The 26203-nt window shown below is 39.2% G+C and overlaps 1 protein-coding gene across 3 annotated transcripts in view; it reads right to left on the reverse strand.

Annotated features, from left to right (window-relative positions):
* Window positions 1-26203, reverse strand: part of vps8 (VPS8 subunit of CORVET complex) — a 178543-nt gene that overhangs the window by 97891 nt on the left and 54449 nt on the right. For all 3 annotated transcript variants that reach the window (XM_052126503.1, XM_052126502.1, XM_052126505.1), the window contains 9 exons: window positions 14306-14425; window positions 14064-14135; window positions 9616-9735; window positions 9195-9251; window positions 8999-9081; window positions 7054-7138; window positions 6874-6972; window positions 5302-5391; window positions 3129-3175 (listed from right to left, as the gene is read on the reverse strand). In XM_052126503.1, coding sequence (XP_051982463.1) covers window positions 3129-3175; window positions 5302-5391; window positions 6874-6972; window positions 7054-7138; window positions 8999-9081; window positions 9195-9251; window positions 9616-9735; window positions 14064-14135; window positions 14306-14425 — 773 coding nt within the window. The remainder of the gene's footprint in view (window positions 1-3128; window positions 3176-5301; window positions 5392-6873; window positions 6973-7053; window positions 7139-8998; window positions 9082-9194; window positions 9252-9615; window positions 9736-14063; window positions 14136-14305; window positions 14426-26203) is intronic.

The raw sequence follows: 26203 nt of genomic DNA on the forward strand, positions 1-26203 counted from the left end.
AGTACTTCCATGAACCAAACCAACCAGCTCCAAAGAGAATCATACAATTGAAAACTTGAAGCAAAAAATTATTTAAAACAAAGTACTAGACAAAAGTACTAAATGTTTTTCATGAGGACATGAACTACCCCATGAAAATCCCATGACACATTGCAAATGATTTAATCAAAATAAAAATTATGGACAAATATATAACTTTGATTTACAATTGTTAATCAGAAGTACAGTATATAAACTGTATGGTTTACTGTAAGTTTACTGAAAAATATAAAGGTACACATAAAAATATAAGATGTCTGAGAGCATAAAGAGGCAGATTTCATTACGTCATTCATAGTGCGTCATGGAAGTGGGTGGTTGCTGCTCAGCTCTTTTGCTGTTCTTTTTTGCCATGATTCTCTGATTGGTAGATCTTTCTATGCAGGATTATGGGTAGTGTTCAATCAGCACAAATCACCTTACAACACGATTTATTTTTTTACTTCAACAGAAGCATATACCATTGCTTAACAACCTCATGGTGCTCAAGCTGGGTCTGTTTGATCAAGGTTATTAAGTTATCATTAAAAATCAATTCCCCAGTGGAAAAAAGGCATTTTCACTTCCGGAACCAGAATGTCGTGCTCTACACTGGCCATCATATCAGTTATCCTTAAAAGATAAGAAGTACCAATAACAAATTAGTGTTTGAGGGGGCTCTATATACCAGTAGCATGGAGTAAGTGTTCCATATAAGGCTTTTTCCAGAAAGTGATGTCACAGATTATAAATGTTTTATAGTGTAGTCTGTCCAAATCACACCTGACGGATTACACCATAAAAGGACTAGGATGGAGGTCTTTATTTATACAAACAACCCTAAATTAACTACTCTCTGTTGTCTATGAAGAGGATGTGTGACAAATGGAGATGGGAGATTTCTCAGGATAGGCAGAACGTGAGGAGAAGCACACAGACTGGGTGTTTCTCAATTCTAAGAACACAGAGAACAGACTTGTGTTCTTATGAAGACCAGTTTTCCAAGCTACCTAGGAAGAACGAACTCGGAAGGACAGGAGATCATACAATGCATCTATTTTGAGCTTTGAGATGTGCTGTGATCTTCCTGCTGCGCAAATAACCATCACAGCACATTTGAATCCAGTGAGAGAACTACTGGCATTATCACACCAGTGACAGTATTAATATCATCACACAAGTCTGTAAACACTTGATTTCTCCATGTTTATAACTGTATTAAAATGATGCAAAAAAAAAAATGAATGGAGTGTAACGACTCTCACAAGCCGTCAGACTTTCGCAAGCTTACAGTGGGAACCTCTTGAGGAAAAAAACAAAACGATAAATGTCCTTCGTCTGCCGCTGTGGTACCGAGTACTTGCCCTCAAGTCACCCTCCGATGCATCCTCGATTGCAAGGACACATCCAGGTCATTTCCTGCTTTCTCTGTACTTGCGTTCTTGGGGATTGAATGGAACTTTGGCAGTGGATGATGACGTAGAACAAGTCCACAAAATGTAAGAACACAAAAGAACGCACATTGAAAACAGCCACTGTGTTGTGACACTGAGGTCTGGCCTGAGAGCAGGCAGCAGCCACATGGGGAAGATGCAGTAAATGCAGATGTTCTTCTACAAACAATTTTTGCCCCAGAGGTGCCACATGTACTCTGAAGGAGTCACTGTAGGTCAGCTGCAGCAAAAACAGCATAATAGCTCTGAGGCTGTGACATGCTGGAGGAACGAGTAATCACTGATGTGTGCGAGTCTGTGTCTGAAACTAAAGCGGCTTTAGATTGGGGTCAAGGTCTATGTGTAAAATTACAAATCTAGCTTTTTACATTTTCTGCAGAAAATGTAAGTGGTGCTTGCCGCGCAAAACTTGCCACCACAAAGCTAAGGTGTTGTGGGTGGTTAACAGGACGTTGTTTGAGTTGTTTTTAGTGAGTTGAAATGTGGTTGCTTGGGCATTCTGGGTGGTTGCAACTGTCAAACACATCTTTGAGCCCACCAACCACTGTCACTGCAAAGAAATCAACATTTATGTTCATTTAGGGCTAGGGTTAAAGGAAATATTAAAGGAAATATTTCAAGGAACTATTTAAGACTGGAAAGAGGAAACAGAATAGGCATAAGTGTGGGACAAAAAGTGGATTCAAACCCCGGATCACTCGCACACAACAGTGTTTTCATACCATCATTACTCTCCACGCCACTAAAGTGACACAAAACTACATACTTCGTTGTAAATTACTATGGTTCAACCAGACCACTGAGGTGCAAATACCAGCACTGTGTGGATGGTGCTATTTACACCTGGGTGCAAACAGTCACTCTATTGAAGTTTTTACATTAAGTGGTTCAAGAGTACAAGAGCAACACACTTACACCTAAATGCACTCTGTGTGACCTCAAAGAGGATCGACGCTATAAAAAGTTAAGCTTTAAATAAATATTATGTGAACAAAAAGATGCTGATTACACCTGACATTAACATCAGTCTTGGTTGATCTGGTCACAAGTGGTCACCCAAGACACATTACTGTTGAAATACCTGGTATTTACTTGCATCTCAAATGCATCTCCTATGACCACATGTGATCTGATTTCGAGAAAAAGCACTCTGATTTTATGACTACATACATCACTCACTATGACAGCATTACTACTTGTTGATACTTGGAGAAAATATTGATGCACTGTTTTTCCCAAATATACTCAAATTCTAACCTTACCATATAGCAGATATGGATCAGGAGCTTCAATTAATGTTCACATCGATTATCAGAAAGGGGAAAAAATTTGATCTCAGTGATTTCAACCGTGGCATGATTGTTGGTGCCAGATGGGCTGGTTTGTGTGTTTCTGTAACTGCTGATCTCCTGGAATTTTCATGCAAATTTCAATACAACTTCGATCACAATGCTTCTTGGGTGCATTTACGCCTGTCATTTAATGTTGTCAAATGCTATCCGATACCAATCCAATTTCTGAAAACGCATGTTAATGCAAAGTGTAAATGGTGCATGCCACTGCACAGTATAGATATCACATACATAAAATAAAACAACTCTGCCTAAGAAAAAGAGAATGTACTGTATGATAGGGGTGCTGCTGCAGTATTATTACCTGTGGTCCAGTAGGCACTTCAGAAACTGGAATATCAAATAGTCATCCTGCAGACACAGATAGTTCAACATCAAAATATGATTCACTTTACTTTCAAACAGATTGTGTCATGTAGAATAACAACCTTTGTGCCTTGGTATTAATGTAATTCTTGTGATAGGGCTTCAAAACCATACAAGATGGTTTATTACTGTACAAAAAGCAAAACTGAAAAAGACCACTTTGAAAATGTGGGATTGAAAAATCTAATTTAAACCTGCAAATCAACAGAAAGTTTTAGGATTTCTAACATTTTAAGAAAAGAAAAGTTATGATGGGATACCAATAATAAAAGGGATCGTTCACCTAAAAATTAAAATTATTTCATCATTTAGTCTGCCATCCCAGATGTGAATTATTTATTTTTTCTTCGGCAGAAGAATGTCTCACAAGAATATCTCAGCTCTGTAGTGATACAATGCAAGTGAATGGTGACCAGAAATATGAAGTTCCAAAAAGCAGATAAAAGCAGCAGAAAACGAATCCATAAGATTCCAGTGGTTAAATCCATATCTTCACAAGCGATATGATAGGTGTGGGTGAGAAACAGATATTTAAATCCTTTTTTCAGTAAATCACCACTTTCACAATCAGATATGAAAGTGAAACTAAACAGGCGACTTTCAGAAATGGACATATATCACACCAGCCATACCGCTTTTAAAGATATTAATTCAACCCTGTAGTTTTATGGATTATATTTATGCTGATTTTATCTGATTTTTGAATCTTCATATTTCTGGCCACAATTCACTTGCACTGAAAGGACCTACAGAGCTCAGATATTCTCTAAAAATCATAATTTTTGTTCAGCAGTAGCAAGAAAGTCATACACATCTGGGATAGTATGAGGGTGAGTAAATGATGAGAGAAATCACATAAAATGCAACTTAACTTAACCAATACTGTGCAACTGAGCGGCATTGGCAATAAAGCTTTTTCTGATTGTTGTAGGCTAGTTTATCTGAATGTGACGATGATGAGGCCGGGGCTGGCCCGTGAGTGCACGTGGCTGGCCGGCCGGCCCCCAACTGGGCTAATCAGCTGAGGAGAGGGAAAAAGCCGAGCTGGATGTGGCAGTTCGGGAGAGAGAGAGAGAGAGAGAGCCATACGCAGCTGCCATGTGTGTCTCACTCTTCCGAACTGCCGCACCAGGCTCGGCTTTATCCCTCTCCTTGGATGATTAGCCCGAATGGGGTCTGGCCGTGTGCACTCAAGGAATGGCATTGCCCTCCTCATCACACTGAAATATTTAGAAAGTTTGAGTTTTGGCAAAAAACAACTAAACACTGAGCATGGTTAGGACCTGGTGTAAGCCACTTAATATCTTCATCAGTATGATCATTATTCTTCCTGTCATTATAATCATCAATATGCTACATGCTTTAATGAACTAAAACCATGAAAACAGCACTTATTCTCACTACTCTCGTCTGTTAAAAAAAAAAACTCTGACACACATTTATTTTCCCTCGTTCCCTCTATCTTCTTTTCATCGCTGCATGTTTTAGCACACGCTTTTCAATTAGCACCTTTCTGACAGCGCGTGAGAGATAACGCAAACCAAATTACACACAGCACTGCAGATAGAACCTAATCTATTTACTGATAGCCATACACACATGCCTGCCTCGGGGAGGGGGCCCTCCCCTCTCCCAGACATTCACTGACACTATCTTAAAATGAGTGAATAGGAGCTGAGAGACAATGCACACACACACACACACACACACACACACACACACATATACACACAAAAGAGGAACAAAACGCATGTAATACAGTGCTGACAGGGTCTTTTAGTGAGGCTTCTTTTACAATCTAGACTGTCATTAGATAAAGTGTGTGTGCAGAAGTGTGTACGTGAGAGTGTCCATGCTATTATGTCTCTCTGTCTCTCTTTTCTGTTATTGCGGTAATTGATCTGAGGGAATGCAACTGAATATAACAATTTTGACAGAGGGGAATGGATTTGGGGAAAAATGGAAGCTGGATTCAAATATTCATTTCCTACTTCAGCATTACTACTCAACATGTCTGAAATGTGTGTGCTAACTGCAAGGCCATGGCTCCAATGGAATAGTGGAGCTTTTAAAAACGGACATAAGAGTCAAAATAAAGACTGTCGACATACCTGCAGAGTTGTGATGATAGACTGCACCTCGTTTGCAAAGTGCACCACTACCAACTCTGCTGCCTTAGATGAGTTGATGCTGACAAGATCCTGCAACAGAGCAACCAGAACAACCAGAACTCAGTCAAAATCAGTCAATCAGGTTTCACTCTAGTAGTATTTATATCTAATGTAAACTGAAAGCAGTCATATCGTGTGAAGGGAATTCAACAAGAATGAACTGCGCCCACAGATAGCATTGTTTATTGCCACATGCAGTCTGTGTTGCTTAAGCACCTGATTCACAAAAGGAATTACGCAAATCTGTAAACAGCCCACACCAAAATTTTGTTGAACACAGGTTGGTTCTGAGTGCTAGGTTGTACTAGGGACTAGTATAACACTACTTTTCCACTATGATCCAGGCACCTGATTCAGCTCTTTGGAAGGTCAAAAGTGCACTTGACTACACCATGCTTCAGGAGAAATGCCTGGTTATAATGCTCTTCTGCTTCATTTGATTATCATTTTATGATATTTGCTGCCATGATCAATAGAAATGTACACAAACATCTTTCTGACATCCTCTGGCGGTGATATGTTAATATGCAATGTTATTCCTTTAATATAATTCCTAATATGCGATTCATTTAACCCAAATATGGAAATTCTGCAATTATTTTCTCACCCGCCTGTGTTCCAAACCCATATGACTTTCTTCTGCAGACCACAAAATTATATATTTTAAATAATGTCACAAATCCAATATGGCACAAATTCAATGTGGCAGCTTGTCAATACCATGTAACCTAATTTGTTATCATGTGTCTCATGACCAAACGTCATGATGTCATGGCACAAGAACCAATATGGTTTGATGTTATTGACATGTCATGTTTGATTTGGCCACTTTTTTATTTTTTATTTGATTCGATTTAAGAGAGAAAAAAAAACTTCAATTTCAGTCTGTTCTTCATACAAAGTGATCTTATGCCTTCAGAAGACTTGGAATGTGACGCCAGTTGCAAGGACTACTTCACACTTTTGGATGCTTTTTTTAGCTTTAAAAAGAGGCACTATAAACTGCTATTGTATAGAAATCAGCAATTGTGCCATTCTTAAAAATATCTTCTTTGGTGTTTCACAGAACAAAGAAAGTGTTTGGTTATGACATGAGGGTGCATCAATTATACAATTTTTGGATGAACTATTTCTTTAATTACACCAGAAAAATGCTAGGCACAAAGTTTTGTGAATACAGTGAATCTATAATTTTAATGTACATAGAACGGAAGCGTGTTTGAGCTGAAAAGAATGACAATGACTTAGCACTATTTCAGCACATTGGATTGGATTGTGGGTGGTTAGTAAACAAGACCCAGTTTGTTTACTCTCAATACCATGCACAAATATGCAGCAATTGTTAAGTGAATTAGCCCATGAGCTTTTAACAATCTGAGGAAGTCATTTGGACAAAGACTACTGACTGAACAAGATGATATTTGGGCCTGAAATGAGCTTTCTGAATCTTGAGCTCTTTCTACCTGGAAAGTGCTCTGGGGAAAGAATAATTTGATGCCTTGTTTCACTCACCTTGACGTGTTGAAGGGCTTTGACCCACACACACTGTTTCTCCTCTGGGCTGTAGCCCGGCATGGACAGGATGTTATGGATGTAGTTGAAGAGCTCCTCCTGGAGAAAGTGATAACAATTTAGCATGAAAATAAGGAGTGTCAGGAAAGAAAGATTGAAAATGGAGGGATTGAGAAGTACCTTTCTCAAAGGGTCTTTGAGATAGCAGTCGACGATTTTGTCGAAAAGGTGCTTTTTCTCGTACATAAATTCGCAGATTTGATAACTGAAAGAGTGAGAAAAAGATAGAACATTGACTAAATAGGAGTAATAACAACAAAAGGCTCTGAGTTTAAGTATAACAATTAGATCTTCAATGTCTTCACTTTGAAGGAATCGATGTTGTGCATTCAATTGCAGTCATTAGCTCAATCATTGGTTTTATCGTAACTTTTGAGGTCTATCTTAGTGTGGATCACATACTCTGTTTTTTTTTTTTTTCAGGTAACGGTAATATGCGGTTGAATCTCGTGGTTCGTAATGAGTTTACACACTGTCCAAAGTTTATCTGTGTGACAGAGCTGCAGCTTTACACAGAGAATAAAGTGATATCTGGGTTACTATAATTTCATACTGTACATTAATTTACAATTGTTTTTAAATTTTTTTTACAGATTTTAAAAAATATCAATCTGCGCAAATCAAAGGCAGTACAAAAGAAAATACCATGACATATTAAAACCAAAGAATTTCAATAATATATCTTAATTCACACATTATTTCAAGGTTACACTGTACTATAACCTAGTACTGAATGATTTGGACAAAAAAATCTAATTGCGATTATTCTGAAAAATATACCGATTCTTATTTAAACTGTGATATGGTAAACATAAGCCATTTTAACTGAAATTAAACCAAGTTTTGCCCATACTCTATTTTCGACTGTAAATACTGTTCTAGAAATGGTATACACACTTGAGTCCTCTAAAAAATAACTAAACAAACTATCAAATTGCGTCTATACACTGTGTACATCTTTATGTCCAATTTTTGAAAGGGTCAGCTCACACTTTTCATCATTACCTTTTTGAAACCCAGTCAAATTGAATTTTATATTATTTTATTGCATTATAATAATAATAATACTCAATAGTAATTTAATTCTGTAATAATTTCTTAATTTGCTGGTGGCATTGCTATGCAGTTCGGTTAAACCCTCAAGCAATTTTTGGCGGAAGCTTTTATTTTGCCGGAGAACTAAAGGAACAGAAGTTTCCCCTGTTTGAATTTGAGATAACAACAGCCTTTTAATGCAGTAGAAATTATCTTATCCATCTTTCTGTCCATAAAAACCTGGTGTCATGAGGATTTTTATTTTAGATTTGAACAGTAAATTGTAGCGGCCAAATATCGCAAATATGCAATTAAAGTGAATCTGGAGCTCTTTAAATTTATTAGAAATATAATGCTCTTAGCGCACATTAGCATTCCAAAAAGAACTCAGAACATATCTATCACTTAGAGTGCCAGATAGATAGAATGTTTGTGTATCGAGCACAGAACCACTCTGAAACCACGGAAAACACATGTAATACACTGACCCCATTTACATATATTTAAGGGAGCACAACACACTACAGACAAAAGAGCAGGACACATAAGCGCAGCACAGTGGGCAGGGCATTCATAAAATTTATTTGATTAAATCGCAGCCCTCGTGGGTTGATAAACACAGTCATATCGCAATTTCAATTTTATTTTGCCCTACTTATAACTGTAATTTAAAAACAGTAACCTAATAAATTGCATTTTAGTGAGTCTTTTATTGAATCTTAAAAAATTTGAATATGAGAAAAATCACATTTATTCATCAAATTTCTAGAGGATTAAACAATATAATTCTCCTCAAACCATATGTTGGAACCTTATAAATTATGATTAGTAAGGATCTAAGAAGGGCCAGTTTATGGTGTAGAAGTATGTTGTTCTTGTTACTTTTGTTTTGATTATGATGTCAAATGAAAGACTTCAGTCTACATGGTACTGCTATCAATGTTGTAAATGGCCATCTTCAGAGTTTAAGATGTATGTGTTAGGTAGATGAAGCAAAACTAGTCTGCTTTCTGACTGAAAAATGTCTTACAACTCCGCCTTCTCTGCAAGGTCGAGGAGACGCCCCTCATCAAACTGGACCACACCCCCAACCTGCAGCAGCTCCAGAAGTACCTGACATGACCAATATCATGGCATCATATTACTGTATGATCAAATGATCTGACAAACAATGATTTACTACACTTGAGTCAAATTAAACAGAATTTTAAATAGCATGTTTCTACCTGCTGTCTTTCTGTATGTCTAGAGTCATCATCTGGACTACACAGGAACTCCAGAACCTGAAAAAGAATATAAAGAAAATATAAAAACATCTCATAGAGCATGAAAGTAAGAATAATTCAAGTAAATAAAATAAACAATTCATAAATGTCAGCTTTCCTGATTGATGCAGTATAAAGTAGAACAGGCCCCAAAGAAGAGTGCAAAATCCTGAACTATTTAACATGTAGAGAAATAAGCATAACGCTTCTAATATGAGAGAGCTATTTTTACAGAAGCTGCTAATTGTCTTCACCAAACTAACACCTTCTTTAAAATCTATCTTGCCGTTACCATTATAGCTCAGTTTGAAAAAACACCAGCAGATTGCAAATGGAATAGACACTGAAAAATGGACTGAGGTAAAGTAGAGAAACACATCACCTGGTCAAACAGCTTCCGGTTAACAAAGAGGGTGTTATCAGGTTTGGCAAGCTGGCGTGCCAGGAAGGTGAAAAGACAGCCGACTTGAGATGGTGTGAAGTCAGAATTGTCAACCATGACCTGAACAGACCAGTAAAACACACACACATACAGCCAATTTTAAGCAGTTGATATTAGAGTGAGGGACATTTTCATTCTAGAGAATGAAAAAAAAAAAAGAAAAAAGAAAAAAAAAAGACATTCATGGGGAAGAGGAAAACTATGCTATTTTGTCAACTTCAAGGAGTACACTAGCATACAGATGGCAGATATGGGGCTCTATTTTCATTAGCGTGCCAAGCTCAGCGCTACTTCTTATTCGATTTTCGTAAGGGTACTAATTCTAATCACAATACTGTGCCAGTGCAAAGCACAAGTGGGCGTGGGTGGGAGGGTTTGCGCTATCTTTGGGTATATGCACGCAAACTGTGGGTGTATCATATGTTAATGAATTGGGGAAAAGTGAAATTTCCTATTTTAGTAGTGTCAGTAGATGAGAATGTTTACAAATACTTACATTCTCTATAATTTAAGCGTAAATCCAAATTCTGACGAGAATCACATTTTCTATGCGAGGAGCATGTCACTGTCATAGAAATATGTCTAACATTCAAAAAGGATGCAGTTAATGCACTAAAGATTGTAAGACCATTTTTCTATTCTTTTGATTCATTGCATAGTCAATTTACACTACAAAAGTTGTATGAGTGTGCTGCCTTTGTTTATATCACTGGTGCTTGACTGGAAATGAAATATATAAAAGGACTCAATAACCGGAGATGATCCACAGAATTAAATTGCACTTGATTTCCAAACACACTTGCGCCTAGACATCATGCACTTCATGTCCATGCCCACTTTGCGTGTATGGTTTATGGCATAGTGTAGTGCTCTTAAAATTGGGCCCATGGACTAAAAAACAAAACAACTTCAATGTGGTCATTCAAGGTGAAGTGTGTAATTTCTGCACCACTTTTCCAAATGGAATGTTGCTGTGTCAAGCTGATCAGGATACTCAAACAAACAGAGCAATGATTTCATTATGCCATAGTATTTATACTTTGGGGAATCAACCTTTGAGACTTATAGTTGTCTCTGCATATAGGTGTTTAAAAATAAAATCACACGTCACCTTTAGGAGAAATGTTTTTGTATTAAAGGAATATTACGGGTTCAATACAAGTTAAGCTCAATCGACACCATTTGTGAAATAATATTGATTACAACAAAAGTTATTTTTGACTTGCCTCTCCTTAAAAAAGCAAAAATCGGAGTTACAGCGAGGCAATTACAATGGAAGTGAATTAGCCCTTACAAAAAAGTCCTGAAGGGGAAATTCTATCCACAGGATTTTTGTGATAATTTTCTTGTAGGACTCCTACAGGAATCCTGCAGGACTTCTACTGGACTCCTGCAGGACTCCTACAGGACACCTATAGCAAAAACATTATAAAGGGTCCCGCAGGACTCCTACAGTACACCTACAGTATAGCAAAAACATTATACAGGATCCCTGCAGGAAACCTTCAGCATAAGCGTTACACAGGATTCCTTTAGGAATCCAACTGGACTCCTGCTGGGCTCCTACAGGAAATGTACAGCTCTGTACAACTCAAACAACAATGTAACATGAATTCTACTGGATTATCACATGTGTTGATGTGGTGGGACAAATAAAGGGATGTTCTGGGGCTCCTGTAGAATAAAAGATTTCCAGGAAGAAGACTGCTGGCCACTATCTCAAAATAATAAAATCAATTAAAAATAAAAAACAGAGAAAATGTAAATGATTAATTATTTATTAACAGTTTTAAAAATGCTCAAGAACAATACTGGACAGAACTTTTCACAAACACTCTGCAGAAACACTGCAGTTATGTTAAAGCCTTGATCAGATAAAGCATATCATTGTGATATACAAAAGTTTTTAGTGTGGTGATGAATTTGTCTGACCTTTCATGTATGCACAAGTTGCAATGTCACTCTGTTGCCTAAGAGCAATATGTAATATATTTAGTCTACATGCTCACTGTAAAAAAAATAATAATTTGCTTTGTGTGGTAAAATCAAAATGTCCTTGTTTTATTCCAAAAAACAAATATATATATATTTAACATTACTGAATCGACATGTCTACATTAGGTTTCAACAAAACACTTTTTTTTTTTTTACATTTTATATATAAATATGTAACGTGTCAAAACTTAATTGCAGCTTGTGTTCATCATTCAGTTTCTCCAGTAATTAAACTTTCTGTCAGTTCATTGTAATTAATGTTCACAACTACATTATTCAACAGTTTTAACACATTTTAGTATTTTAAATGAAGAAATCATCTGAACTCACCTCATTAACACTCTCGTCTCGACGCAGGAATAATGGATCCCTTCATCAGTGTGATGCACGCAGATGCGTCATGCCGGGTTCACAAATCCTGCGTGAGTGAGGCGTTAACGGTGCATGAGCGGGCCGTGAACGTGGCGGTCGTATTGGATGTTCACATTGACCACGTCTCTTCTGCAAGAAACAGCAGTGCCTTTGCTCTGGAAATATAATTATCTATGCCAATTTTTTTCTTTAGAAGGTTGTAATAAGCTGAGGTTATTGCTGCTTCAAGAAAAACAGTGTGGAGTCAAGTGCACTTCATCTTTATCAACACACTTGGTTGTGATTGATTAATGTTGTGTATAAACTTTACACCTATATACACAGAATGGCAAAAGGTCTGGTAGTTTATTGATTCTTAATTTATTTTATTGAGTTTACTTGCATGCAGACATATAAATTGTAGTGTACTATAGGTTTGATTTGAATAAATTTGATTTGCTATTGTGTCTTTTCAATAATCTTCTTATTATTCTAGTGTTGTACTACACCCAGAGCGGCAGAGCTCAGTGTGAGCCGCGTGGCAAAAATAGGCTCAATGCCGAAACTATCCGCTCACTGCCGCATCTGTACACTTCTGGGATGCTTCACCTCACGACTCACGCTTGCAGTGTAAATGGTGTCATCTGTTAATATGGGCACCAAAACAAAAAAGTGCCACTCACGCCTCACTCACGGAGGATGTGTGAAGCTGTAAATGTGCGATCGCGTGCCTATGGCATGTGCTGTGAATGGTGGAAACAAATTCCTTCTGCACGTCTAATGGTGAATAATAATTATCATGCACGACATTGCACGACATGCAAGACATTGACATTTATATTTGATATCAAGCAGGTTTAGTAAAAAAACTAATTTCTGAAACATATTTCATTAATACAAATAATACAAATATGCTAATTATAATATATTTACAGTATTTGTACAGTATGTGTTTGTGTGTGTGTGTGTGTGTGTGTGTGTGTGTGTGTGTGTGTGTGAGTGTGTGTGTAAAAAGGTAGTCTTGCAGATGTGTGACTCCCAAATGCCTGTAGGATGATAGATAATCCTACAGGACAGGTTAGTCCACAAACCTACAGGACTCCTACAGGTCTCCTACAGGTATATGATTTATCCTGCAGAAATACTAAACTCCTGTAGGTCATTGGGCTAACCTACAGGACTTTTGTTCGGTCATGCAGGATTCCTGTGAGATCCCTACAGAGAGAACAATAATCCTTCAGGATTCCTACAAGACTTTTTTTTAAATCCGTAAATGTTAAAAAAGTGTGATAAAATCGCTTACTAACCTTTCCTATGTAAAGTTATAACCAATTTTACAACTTTGTTGCAATGACAATGTAATGTCAACAAACCCTAAATTACTGTAAAAATGTAAACTACTGTACAGATCAAATAATACATGAGTTAACATAATTAATGTAAGTACATTAATAACATTATAAGCTTCACATTTCTGTGGTTAAACACTCCAAAAATGGGCCCAATCACTTCTATTGTAAGTGTGTAACCTTGTTATTTGCTTTTTTTCCCCAAAGAAGCATAGCGACAAGTCAAAATGATTTTCTTACGGTAATCAATATTATGCCACAAATGCTGTCGATTGAGCTCAATTTGTATTGAATTCTGAATATTCCTTTAAGGCTACCATGTTACACGGTAGCATCTCTGTGTTTTATTAAAGAAAAAATTGATTATGATTGGAAATAGAGAGAGTGAGAATGAAATAAAATGAAAGACAGAGGGTGAAGAAGAGAGATTGTGTGGATACTGATTTCAGTAGCTGAAGATGACTCTTTGATGAGGAGAGGGAGGAAGGCAGCAGGCACTCCAGCTGATAAAATGATCCCATTCACATGATTTACATTTCAATGACAAAGAGAAGAATATTTCCAGAGCCAAATACTTTTTACATAGATTGGGTAAATGCTGGGTGAGCATGTGTGTGTGTGTGAATGAGAGAGCGAGAACGAGATTGTGTGAAATTTCGAGGCATGAGGGAGAAAGAAAAATGCTTCTGTCACCTTCAGTAAAATGTCCACAATCCTTTGCTGATACTCCAGAGCCTGTTTGTCATTCTTGAAGTCTTCAAATGTCTAAAGAGTGAAAAGATTTAAAAATTCAGATCTGATTAAAGGATATAAAATAAAAGTGATGTATAGTCAAGCTCTTCATTCTGATGGCCTAAAGACAAGAATATATAACATCAGTAAAACTATGATTTATTGAGAAAGAAGTATTGGTTTATGGCCTAGCTGATGCACACCAGTGCCAGGACGTTGAGGAACTCTCGAGTGTCGAAGTGGAGGAGAGTTCGGATGTAGGGATACACTTCCTCTTCCTGTTCAGCCTCTACTGAGTGTAGACAGATGAGGAACTCAAACACCTAGAAAACACACAAATATACACTATAAAAAGTATCCTAATACTTTACTTGAAACCTGTATCTATAAAAGGTATTGTTAATGCTTTATAATGCATTTATAATGCCTTATAATACATCTGGCACACCGATAATAAAGAATCATGTTTAATATTATTATTATTAATTATAATAAATATCAAAATTTTTATATTCTCTAAAGAAAATGGTGATGTTTGCCCATGCAAAAGTTGCCTGCATGGTAGGGTGATGTGGCTGGTTGCCAGGATGTTGTTTTTCAGTTGCTTAGGCATTCTGACTGGAATCTAGAATGTTGCTGTGAGGTTGCTAGGGCATTACTCCTCCTCATACTAGGGTGTTCTGTCAAAAGAGCCCACCCCAGATGGGACATGGGCAGCACAGTGAGTATTGATGCTGACTACCACCCCTGGAGTCACAAGTTCAAATCCAGGGAGTGCTGAGTGACTCCAGCCAGGTCAATCTGAGATTTAAGTGATAGTTCACCTCTTCACCCATTCGAATCGGGAACGAAAACGTCTTTGTTCGCACCAGATACCACACACACTCGCTTTACATTTTACAAACATGCCCCAGCAGCTCTCTAGCGTTGAAAGGGTCGTTGAGTGGTTAAATGAGATTTAAGAACAGTTTAGTCTATAACACTGTGAGAAACACTGGATTAGAAATGTGAACATCTAAGAAAGCCGGCAGACAACGAAAAAAAAAACTGCATTGTAAGGGGGGTTTGGAAGACTGGCCCATTCTCGGATCTTATTCACTTTCACACATTAAAAAAAAATTACCAATGCAATGGCATGCAAGAACCAATGAGGGCAATTTTTTTCCTACAGCTTTTTCTCCTTAAAGCCTTGATTATACTTTCGTCTGGCACTAAAGTGCATCCTGTACACACAGCTTTCGAAAAAAAATAGGAGAAATTTTCAACTCTATGCTAATGAGAAGCAGAAAATACAGAGCACCAACCAATCATCGTACATGTTTACTGGTGCATTTTGAGTGGAGCTGAGAAGGCATTTTCAATTAATTCCTATGGGAGACAAGTGTCACGCTTGCAAGGTGGATTGTAGGATCGACAATGGTACAGAGAAAGTGCTGATAGCTAATTACAGGACTCCTACAGGACTCCTACCCCCAACCCTGTGGCGGACCAACGACTGGCTGACGACCTGAATGTGTTTTACTGCAGATTTAACACCCCACATGCACTCGGACCTTCATTTCACACAACCATTAACACCTCCTGTAACCCCCCTCCTCCCCCCTCCTGCTACACTACCTGCACTCAAGATCTGTGAGGACGATGTGTGCCGTGTCTTTCGGAAGCAAAGGACAAGGAAGGCTCCAGGACCAGATGGCATCTCACCAGCTTGCCTTCGTTCCTGTGCTAACCAACTGGCCCCCATCTTCACTCAGATTTTCAATAGATCACTGGAGCAGTGTGAAGTCCCATGCTGCTTCAAACGCTCAGTCATTATCCCCGTCCCTAAGAAACCTAAAATCACAGGACTTAATGACTACAGACCTGTCGCCCTGACATCTGTGGTCATGAAGTCATTTGAGAGACTGGTGTTGGCCCACCTGAAGGACTTCACTGGACCCTTACTGGACCCCCTTCAATTTGCTTATCGAGCAAACAGGTCTGTGGATGATGCAGTCAACATGGGTTTGCATCATATCCTGCAACATCTGGACAGACCGGGGACATACGTAAGGATCCTTTTTGTGGACTTCAGCTCGGCTTTCAACACAATCATACCAGATATACTCCCGGAATAAGTTAAACCAACTCCCTGTTCCAACCTCTACCTGTCAGTGGATTACCAGCTTTCTGACGGACAGGCAGCAGCTTGTGAGGCAGGGAAAATTCACTTCCACCACCTGTACCATCAGCACTGGTGCCCCCCATGGATGTGTGCTCTCCCCCACTACTCTTCTCCCTGTACACCAATGACTGCACCACCAAGGACCCCTCTGTCAAGCTCCTGAAGTTTGCAGACGACACCACTGTCATCGGCCTCATCCGAGATGATGATGAGTCTGCATATAGAAAGGAGGTTGAACGGCTGGCTGTCTGGTGCAGTCAAAACAACCTGGAGCTGAACACGCTCAAAACAGTGGAGATGATTGTGGACTTTAGGAGGAACACCCCAACATTGTCCCCCCTCGCCATTCTAAATAGCACTGTGGCAGCAGTGGAGTCATTCAGGTTCCTGGGCACTACCATCTCACAGGACCTGAAGTGGGAGATACACATCGACTCTATTGTGAAAAAGGCCCAGCAGAGGTTGTACTTCCTTCGCCAGCTGAGGAAGTTCAACCTGCCACCAGTGCTGCTGAAACAGTTCTACTCAGCAGTCATTGAGTCTGTCCTCAGCACTTCAATAACTGTCTGGTTTGGTGCAGCTACGAAATCAGACATCAGAAGACTACAAAAGGACATTTCGGTCTGCTGAGAGGATTATTGGTTGCCCCCTGCCCCCCCTTCAAGAACTATACACTTCCAGAGTGAGGAAAAAGGCTGGTAAAATCACTCTGGACCCCACTCACCCTGCCCACTACCTTTTTGAACTGTTGCCTTCTGGCCGGCGCTTCAGAGCACTGAGCACCAGAACCGTCAGACACAGGAACAGTTTTTTCCCTCAGGCCATCCATCTAATGAACAATTAAATTGCCCAATTGAGCAATAATTATGTGCAATACACAGTTTAATTTTAATTTAAATTTTATATTATCCAACTTATCCTCTTCTGCCATTACTTACATTGCTCTGTACATAATATACTGTTTTTTGTTCTTTATATAACAGATTGTATTAGATTTGCACTACGTGTGTATGTGGGTATGTATGAAGGTGAGTGTATGTACGTATATGTATAATTATTTATTTTGTGTTCTTTTTTGTTTTTAATTACCTATGTCTTGCTGCTGTTTTTGGTATTGTTTGTATTGTTGTTGACTGGAAGCTCCTGTTACCAAGACAAATTCCTTGTATGTGTAAGCATACTTGGCAATAAATCTGATTCTGATTCTGAGTGTGTCAAAAAGTTGAGAAATGCTCAACGTTCACTTCTGCCATTTGGTATGACTGCGTTCATATCAACAGCGAACCATACCAGAGTTCACATGAACCGTACCCCTGACCACCTTTTCAAGCTGACTCGGGTGTGATTTGTGGGTGCACACCAGAGTTCGGAAAGAGCGTTCACATCATCCAAACAAACCGAACTTTGATGTAATTCAAACTAGGGTGAACACCAAAAGTGCTAGTGTGAAAGAACTCTAAAGGCCAAAACATACTCTCCGCAAGTACGTGACCACTGGCGCATCTTGCAATGCAAGCTCGATTTGACGCATTGTTGCATTCTGAAATGTGTCAGATGGCAATTCATAACTTAACGCAACAATGTGATGCATTCTCAACGTTACCACAAGAGGTGCTATAGTGAGATCAATGTGAACTGTCCACTTCTACGGCAAGTAATTTAAAGTCAATACATTTATAGCAAATTACAAGAATAATAACACATTCAGTTTAATGGCACAGACTTTTGAAGCTAACTCTATCGCCTCCTTGAGTACAAATTGATATATGTTCCCACCACGTTAGTGCAAGAAGGTGCATTAAGCATGTTCAACCAGACCGTGTGTTCGCAATTAAGTGGCCAAGCACTCACATTTGCGTTCATGTACTTGCATAGAGTATGTTTCAGCCTTAAAGCGAATGTGCTATATCAGGTGCGCTCTCTGCACTGTGCTAACAGTATGTATACAAAGACATTTTCTTCTACGTGCTCCAGATTAAAATGGGTGAAGATGTTTTTTTTTATTATTAAATTGAGACAGCACTTATCTGGGTTCCATTGTACTTGCTATTATCATCTGATCGCGGCTGCATTTTTCTTCAAGTGTTTTTAGATCTTAGTGCTGCCTTCGACATGATAGATCATGTAATTCTCTTGAATAGGCTTGAGAATTATGTTGGCATTTAGGGACTTGCATTAGCATGGTTTAGGTCCCATTTAGCAGACCACTACCACTTTGTCTGTGTAAATGAGGAATTGACAAATCAAACAAAAGCTAAGTATGGAGTGCCACAGGAATCAGTTTTTGGACCTCTGCTATTTTTCCTTATATAGTAAGAAAAATGGGAGACATTATGAGGAATCGTGTTAAAAATGCCAATGATATCCAACTTAATATTTCTTCGAAACCTGACGAAATTTCACAATTTTCCAAATTAGCAGAGCGCATCAATGAAATCAAAGATTGGATGCCAGAAATTTCCCTCTACTCAATTCTGACAAAATAGAGGCACTAATTATTGGACCAAAAACCTCTAAAAATAAGCAGCTAAAATAACATTTGACTCTCGATGGATGTACTGTTGCATTGTCTTCTACAGCGAAAAACTTGTAATGCATGTAATGTTTGATACCAATCTGTTCTTTGAAAATAAATTTTCCAATGTTTGTAGAAAAGCATTCTCCCACCTCAGAAATATTGCTAAGTTACGACATATGCATTCTGTTGCTGATGCCGAAAATTTCATGCATTCATGACTTGTCCTTCGTGTTCAATAAATAAACTTCAATTGGTTCAAAATGCAGCAGCCAGAGTGCTGATTAGAACCAAGAAATATGATCATATTAGCCCCATTTTATCGTTGTTACATTGGCTACCTGTTCAATTTCATATTCATTTTAAAATTTTGTTAACTATGTACAAAGCTTTGAATGGTCTAGTTCTGCAGTACTTAAGTGACCTACCACGCTATATTCCATCACGTTCATTATGATCGCAAAATTCTGGCCTGTTAATAGTTCTAAGAATATCAAACTCCACAAGAGGTAGATTCTTTTTTACTATTTGGATCCTAAACTAATCAATAGTCTCCCTAACACTGTTTGGGACACAGACACACTCAGTTTAAGTCAAGACTCCTCTATTTAGCCAGGCATACACCTAATGTATCCATCAACTCCCAATTTGGCTGCTTTAGTTAAGTCTGTCAGAACCAGAAACATTTATTATGATCTATAACTCTGCAACATTTGGAACATCTACGCTAATATTATTTGATGTGTTTCCTTGTTTCATCGTCGGTATTCATATTCCGAGGTTACCAGAGCCAGACAGATTTAGCTCCGTTCCTACTTGGTGTCGGACTCCACTGCTACGTGTCTCTGAGAGATGATGACTAAATGTAGCCGGTGCAGGCCAGACATCTCTTCAGTCTATTGCAATGGACTTCAGGGTATGAACTGATGCCAACTCAAACCACAAGACATGAGATACTTCATATGCCACTTCCTGAACCCTGGACTTAGGATAGACCTCACCAAAATGACCAGAAAAATTGAACTGCGATACTTCTCACTTATCTCTGCATGCATCATCTTGGTCTAATGATGGACTGCACTCTTAAAATGGAATATATAGACTATCAATTAATTGCCAACAAAAGCCTTCATCAACCAACTAACAAAGGACAGTGCATCTGTGTGAATTTATACAGTTAATCCAGGATGAATTTAAAAGACATTAATTAATCTTACAGATCTTACAAAAGCTTTGTTTAAACACTGGCCCTTAACACTTACTTATGTACAAATTGTAAACCATGACTGTCAGAGAGCGAGAGCGAGACAAAGCGACCCAAGAGCAGAGAAACAGTTCAAAGGATTTATTAACAATAAATATTCACTTCAACTTTGCTGGTGAAGACTGAGGATTCCGGCACCAGCTGCAGTAGCAGGGACAAGTTTGTGGATGCATGTGTACCGAGGCCATGCAATGGGCAAATAAGTGAATAGTGTGTTTGTTGGCGAGTATGTGCGTTGTGGAAGTCAGGAGCAGATCTTCCGTTGAAGTGTAGTGAGAACAACACCCAGAAGACTGCAAGGAAATAACTCTCCCGACACGAGGACAGAGACGAGCAACCAAACAGATACATGAGACAGGACCAACTAGGCAGAGAGAGTGAGGTAAGTACTTCACATAAAACAACAATCAAGCAACGATACTGAGAACTCAAAGGGCTTAAGTAGGGATTGAATCAGTGGATAACCAGGTGCTGCTAGCATGCTAATTAGTGGCATGATCTTCCCATGGAAAAACTGATCATGCATGCCAGCAGTGCCCGCAAGACATGAGGGAGAGAAAATAACAAAACACACTGTGCAAACTGACAAACTCACCGGTGCCATGACCATGACTTGCACTGCACATAAATAACTATTGGCATTATATTCATGCTGTTTAGTGAGAGGGGAACTGGCACACACAGTAGGCCTGGTTTCCCCCAAGGTTATTTTTCTCCATTAACAAATTTGTGTTTGTGGCAGGGCGGAGGGCGGGGCTGGGTCGTGATCCTACACACCCGGTCCCGCATAAGGCTAATCAAGCCTTCAAGAGGGATAAAGGTTGGCTGCAGAGGATTGAGAGTTTGCTCTGCGGGAGAGAGAGTTTGTTTACGGACATGTCCGTCATGTGTGTGTTTATGTTTGTGCATTTGGTTTAAGTTTCCATTAAATTATTATTTATATTGACAAGCCGGTTCTCGCCTCCTCCTTGCCCATCTTAACCCCCTTACATTGGTGCCAGCAGATGGGGCTTAGGGCACGCCCTCCCCCAGGGAAAGGGGGGTGTACGTCATGCTGGGGGCTCCCCAGCCTGAGAGAACGAGGGAGGAATGTGGCAGGGCAGAGGGCGGGGCCGGGTCGTGATCCTACACAGATTACTTAAGTGTTCCTTTCCACTTGTGTTCCTTCGGCTTGCTCAATAGGGTTCTAATTACAATTATTTCATAATTTTTAAATTTTTTTTTAATTTACAATCATATTTAAACAAACTACACAATGGTCTTTGTATGTTGTGTTCATTTGTTTTTTGTTTTGAAATTAAAAAACAAAAAATTTATTATGCTTTGAATGAAGAACTAAAAACAGCTTGTTTTTTGATCATTGGTTTTGTTAAAAAAAAAAAAAAAGAAAAGAAAAAAGAAATATAGTAATTTCTCGTGTTTAATACTCATGGATATAAAATGAAAACACAACTTGAATATTTGATTTGCACATGTGGGTAGGTCTGAAATGTCATCTGTCCTGTCTCCATCAAACCCATCAGAATAAGAGTTCAAAACATTACAGCTCTACTGATGGAGTAATCTCATTTTTAATTCAGAACATTAACATTCTTCCAAACATTAGACAGTTGCATATTTATTACAACTCTGCTGTAACTTGTTAAGCAACCAGACAATGAATTTATCCAGCAAATTATCAACTTACATGGCAATAACTCATTAAGATGCAATAGCTCCAGTGTTCTGAAATATACGGTTTCTAAGATTTTCAGTTGCTATAATATAATAATTTTATAATATAATAATAATTTGTTATTGCCATGTAAGTTGATAATTTGCTGGATAAATTCATTGTCTGGTTGCTTAATAATCATTGTCTGGTTGTATAATAATTTTATATCCATAAGCAATAAACACGAGAAATAAGCAAATTTCTTGCTTTTTTTGTTTTGTTTTGTTTTGTTTTTTTTACAAAACGAATAATCAAAGAAGAAAAAAACAAGCCTTTTTTTATTTTCCTGTTTGATTTTGAAAGGAAAAACTAAATTCAAAGCATAATTGATTTTTTTGTTTTTTTTAATTTCGAAACGAAAAATGAATGAATGCAGATACACAGACCCACAATTAATACTTTATTGAACACTTTATTGATATTACAGTTTCATTTTCTGTTAATGCATGATTTTCTGTAATGCTGCTTTGAAACAATGTGTTGTGATAAGCGGTATAAAAAAAAATGACGACTTGAATTTCGGTCTATTCCTCAAACAATAATACTGCATGGCCTCAGAAGAATTTAAATATATTGCATGAGTGATATGGATGACTTTTATGGTGATTTTGGAGCTTGACAGTCAAAATCAAAATCCCTCATTCTGGTGTTTCACGAATAAAAAAAAGACATACTCGTTTTTACTGATGAGGATGAGTAAAAGATGTCAGAAATGTAAATATTTGGGTGAGCTATTACTGTTATAGCAGTATTAACGTTGCTCCTGCAGCATTTTATTATTTTTGGAAATAAAAATAAAATGTAATCCTAGTGAAAAAAGAAATTCCTTAAAAAGTGTTTTGTTACAATAAAGAGTGTAACTTTTCATTATTCAGCAGAAAAGTGAAAACTGAAAGAACGCATTTCACTATATGTTTTTAAATAAAACCTTTCGTGATGAAGTTGGAAAAAAATGCAGATAATCTTTAAAAAAAAAAAATGATAAAAAAACTAAACTTTGATCATTTTTCTATCAGATTATTGGTGAGGGTAGTTTTCTTGACTCAAAAGGGTGCCTGAACAAACAAAATTGAGAACCACTACCCTAATCCTAGGAATGAGCAATAGTAAAAGTGGTGCTTGCCTATTCATACCAGTAAAGAAAATAATACATTTAAAAATTAAATTTTTACATGTAATTTTTTACATTACAAAAATACATTTCTTTTGTAACATTATATGTGTGACAGGGCAGGCGAGGAAGGAGGATCTAAATGCAGCTTTATTTAACTGAAAATAAACAAGCTAACTCAGAATAAAAAGGAAAGCAATACACAGGGAACCAAGCACAGAGCAAAAACAATAGACTGACAGACTGACAAACTAACCAAGGGAAACAAGGGCTAAATACACAAAGGAAAACAATGAACACCTGGGGAAACAATCAGGGAATGAGGAACACCTGGGGAAACAATAAGGGAGAATCAATCATGAAATTAAATTACAAAGGACTACAAAACTAACACAGGAAACAGAAACAGGGAACTAAACAAGAATTTCAACATAGAAGTCTAGAGAAAGACTATAATATAACAGAGACCCTCCTTTAAGGAATGGATTCCAGCTGCTCCACAAAAAAAAAGAAAATTGTCCATGGGGTGTAGGGGAAAACTGTTGGTTCAGGGGGGCACAAGGGGCAAACAGGCAGTTCAAGGTGGCACAAGGGGCAAGAAGAGCAGAGAAACATTTATATTTTACATTTAAACATTATTTGGCAGACACTTTTATCCAAAGCGACTTACAGTGCGCTTATTATAGGGATAATCCACCCGGAGTAACCTGGAGTTAAGTGCCTTGCTCAAGGACACAATGGTGGTGGCCGTGGGGATCGAACCAGCGACCTCTTGATTAACCAGCAACATTCTGATAAACTGATTAGCTTTAGACCACTATACCACCACCACTCTCCCACGGAACAATGAGACAATGGGAGGAACATAGCAAAAATGGGAGGTTTGAGACTGAGGTGGAGGGAGTGAGGACCAAGGAGACCAGAGCAGATCAGGCAGAGGGCCAGGAGACCAGAACAGATCTGGCGGACGGCCAGGAGAGCAAGGGGACCAGAGAAGATAAGGTGGATGGCCAAGAGACCAAGGGGACCAGAGCAGATCAGGCAGATGGACAAGGGACCAAGGAGACCAGAGCAGATCAGGCGGATGGACAAGGGACAAAGGAGACCAGAGCAGATTTGGCGGAGGGCCAGGAGACCAAGGGGACCAGAGCAGATTTGGCGGAGGGCCAGGAGACCAAGGGACAGAGCAGATTTGGCGGAGGGCCAAGAGACCAAGGGGACCAGAGCAGATTTGGCGGAGGGCCAGGAGACCAAGGGGACCAGAACAGATTCAGCGGATGGCCAGGAGATCTGGGAGGCGGTCGCAGTGCCGAGACTGGGTCAGGAGGCCTGGGAGGCAGTTGCAAGGCCGAGGCAGGATCAGGACGCACTGGTAAGGCGGATGGAACAGCAGGAGTCATCGTCTCAGGGGAAGCCAGCGGAACAGTTGGCGGAATAGTCTCTGGGGGAGCAGGCAGAGCCATGGGAGGAATAATCTCTGAGGGAGGGGGCGGAGCTGAGGGAGGAATAGTCTCTGGAGGAGTGGGCGGAGCCGTGGGGGGAATAGTCTCTGGGGAACGGTCAGGGCCGTGGGGGGGAATAGACTCTGGGGGAGCGGGTGGAGCCGTGGGTGGAATAGTGGGCGTGGTTAACGTGTCATTGGCAGTGGCAGGCGTTGGCTAGTTGGCAGTGGCAGGCGTGGGCATTGGCTCGTTGGCCTGTGGCAGGCGTGGGCGTTGGCTCATTGGCATGTGGCAGGAGTGGGTTTTCATGAGGTTTATTAGAAGCGAACATCTCTAAAATTAACTCTACATATTCTTCCCACGTGTAGACACCAGTCTCCGGCAATTCCTTCCACTAGTGAGCAAGGAGGCCGATCTGGTACACGGACTTCAAGTGGGCATCAGCAAATCCAGTGCATCTGGCAATGGTGCTGAACAGACGAGAGAGTATTCAATAATAGGGAGGTTCGCTCGGCTCAACCAGATGAAGATCGCTGCTAGATTCATTTGGGGGGTCAGTCTTTCTGTGACAGGGCAGGCGAGGAAGGAGGACCTAAATGCAGCTTTATTTAACTGAAAAATAAACAAGCTAACTCAGAATAAAAAGGAACGCAAAACACAGGGAACCAGGTACAGAGCATCAACAATACATGCAAAGACTGACAAACTAACCAACAGGGTTTCTGCAGGTTTCACAAAGTCAAATTTAAGACTTTTTAAGACCATTATGAATGAAATTTAAGACCTATATCACGACATAAAAAAACGTACAAAGGAAACGCAGAGTCTCAAAATTACTTGCAAAGAAAATTAATTTATTCAAACTCAGCATAGTACTGAAGACAGCTTAGATGCATTTTTGAACTACAGAAAAAAAACAGAAACATCTTGACGTGAGTTTGCGGATGCGTGAGTGTGCACTACATTGATCTCAGCTCTTCTCTCTTGGCCAGAATCTCCTCCTCAATATTCTTGAGCTCAGCTGATTTTTCCTTGCTGGCCCTCCTCAGAGCATTTGACTTGGTTATTAGCTGAGCCATCTGACTGCCAGCCTTGCCCTCAGCCTCCTCTGCAAATTTGTCTGCATCTCTGAAAAGACATTCAGCAACTGTTTGCATAGTCCTCCTCCTTTTTATGAGTTCCTCCAAGTGATCTTCTGCCACCTTTCTCTTTTGGCCCTGTACAAGGGACTCTTTCTTTTTTCTCTCTGTCTCAAGGTAAAGACGGTACCTGGCCCTGGCTGATGCCACCGAACTCAAGAGTTCTTTTGTCAGGGGGACTTTGGCAACACCCCCGTGTCGAGTGACATAGTCACATACCAGCCTCAGTGCTACTAAAGTGTCCTCTTGCATGTTGCAGGTTTCGATCTCTTTATTAACAGAAAAGCCTCTCTCAACATTGGCCTGTCCATGAGATAAAATCAAGAGTAAAAAAATATACATTTTTTCATTCAAAGGATTGTGTCATGTTACAGCTATTATAAGCAGCACACGCATTAGCCAAATGAACGGTGTTTGCTCTCCTGATCACAACAGAAGTGACGTAGATAGTGACGTGTGCAAGACTGTCCCAATTCTGCTTTTCACAGCTTCGGGCCCTTGCGCACTTACTCCACTAAGTGCACTTTCAACAAGTGTCCACTTCGAGGAAGACCTTAGGGCGTAGTGTGGATATTGGGACAGGGCCTTCCTGTTTTCAGTCGAAGTCCACAGTAGTCGATTGTCAAGTTCACGCGTGCGATCATTGGTAACTAAGCAATTCAAGAGAACGCCCCCCTTTAAGACAACAGGGTGCAAATTTTAAAAAGAGGATAACATGGTGTAGGCAACACAGATTTTTGTCCTTGTTCTCT

The sequence above is a fragment of the Xyrauchen texanus genome, chromosome 5 (assembly GCF_025860055.1).
Source record: "Xyrauchen texanus isolate HMW12.3.18 chromosome 5, RBS_HiC_50CHRs, whole genome shotgun sequence".
Taxonomy (NCBI): domain Eukaryota; kingdom Metazoa; phylum Chordata; class Actinopteri; order Cypriniformes; family Catostomidae; genus Xyrauchen; species Xyrauchen texanus.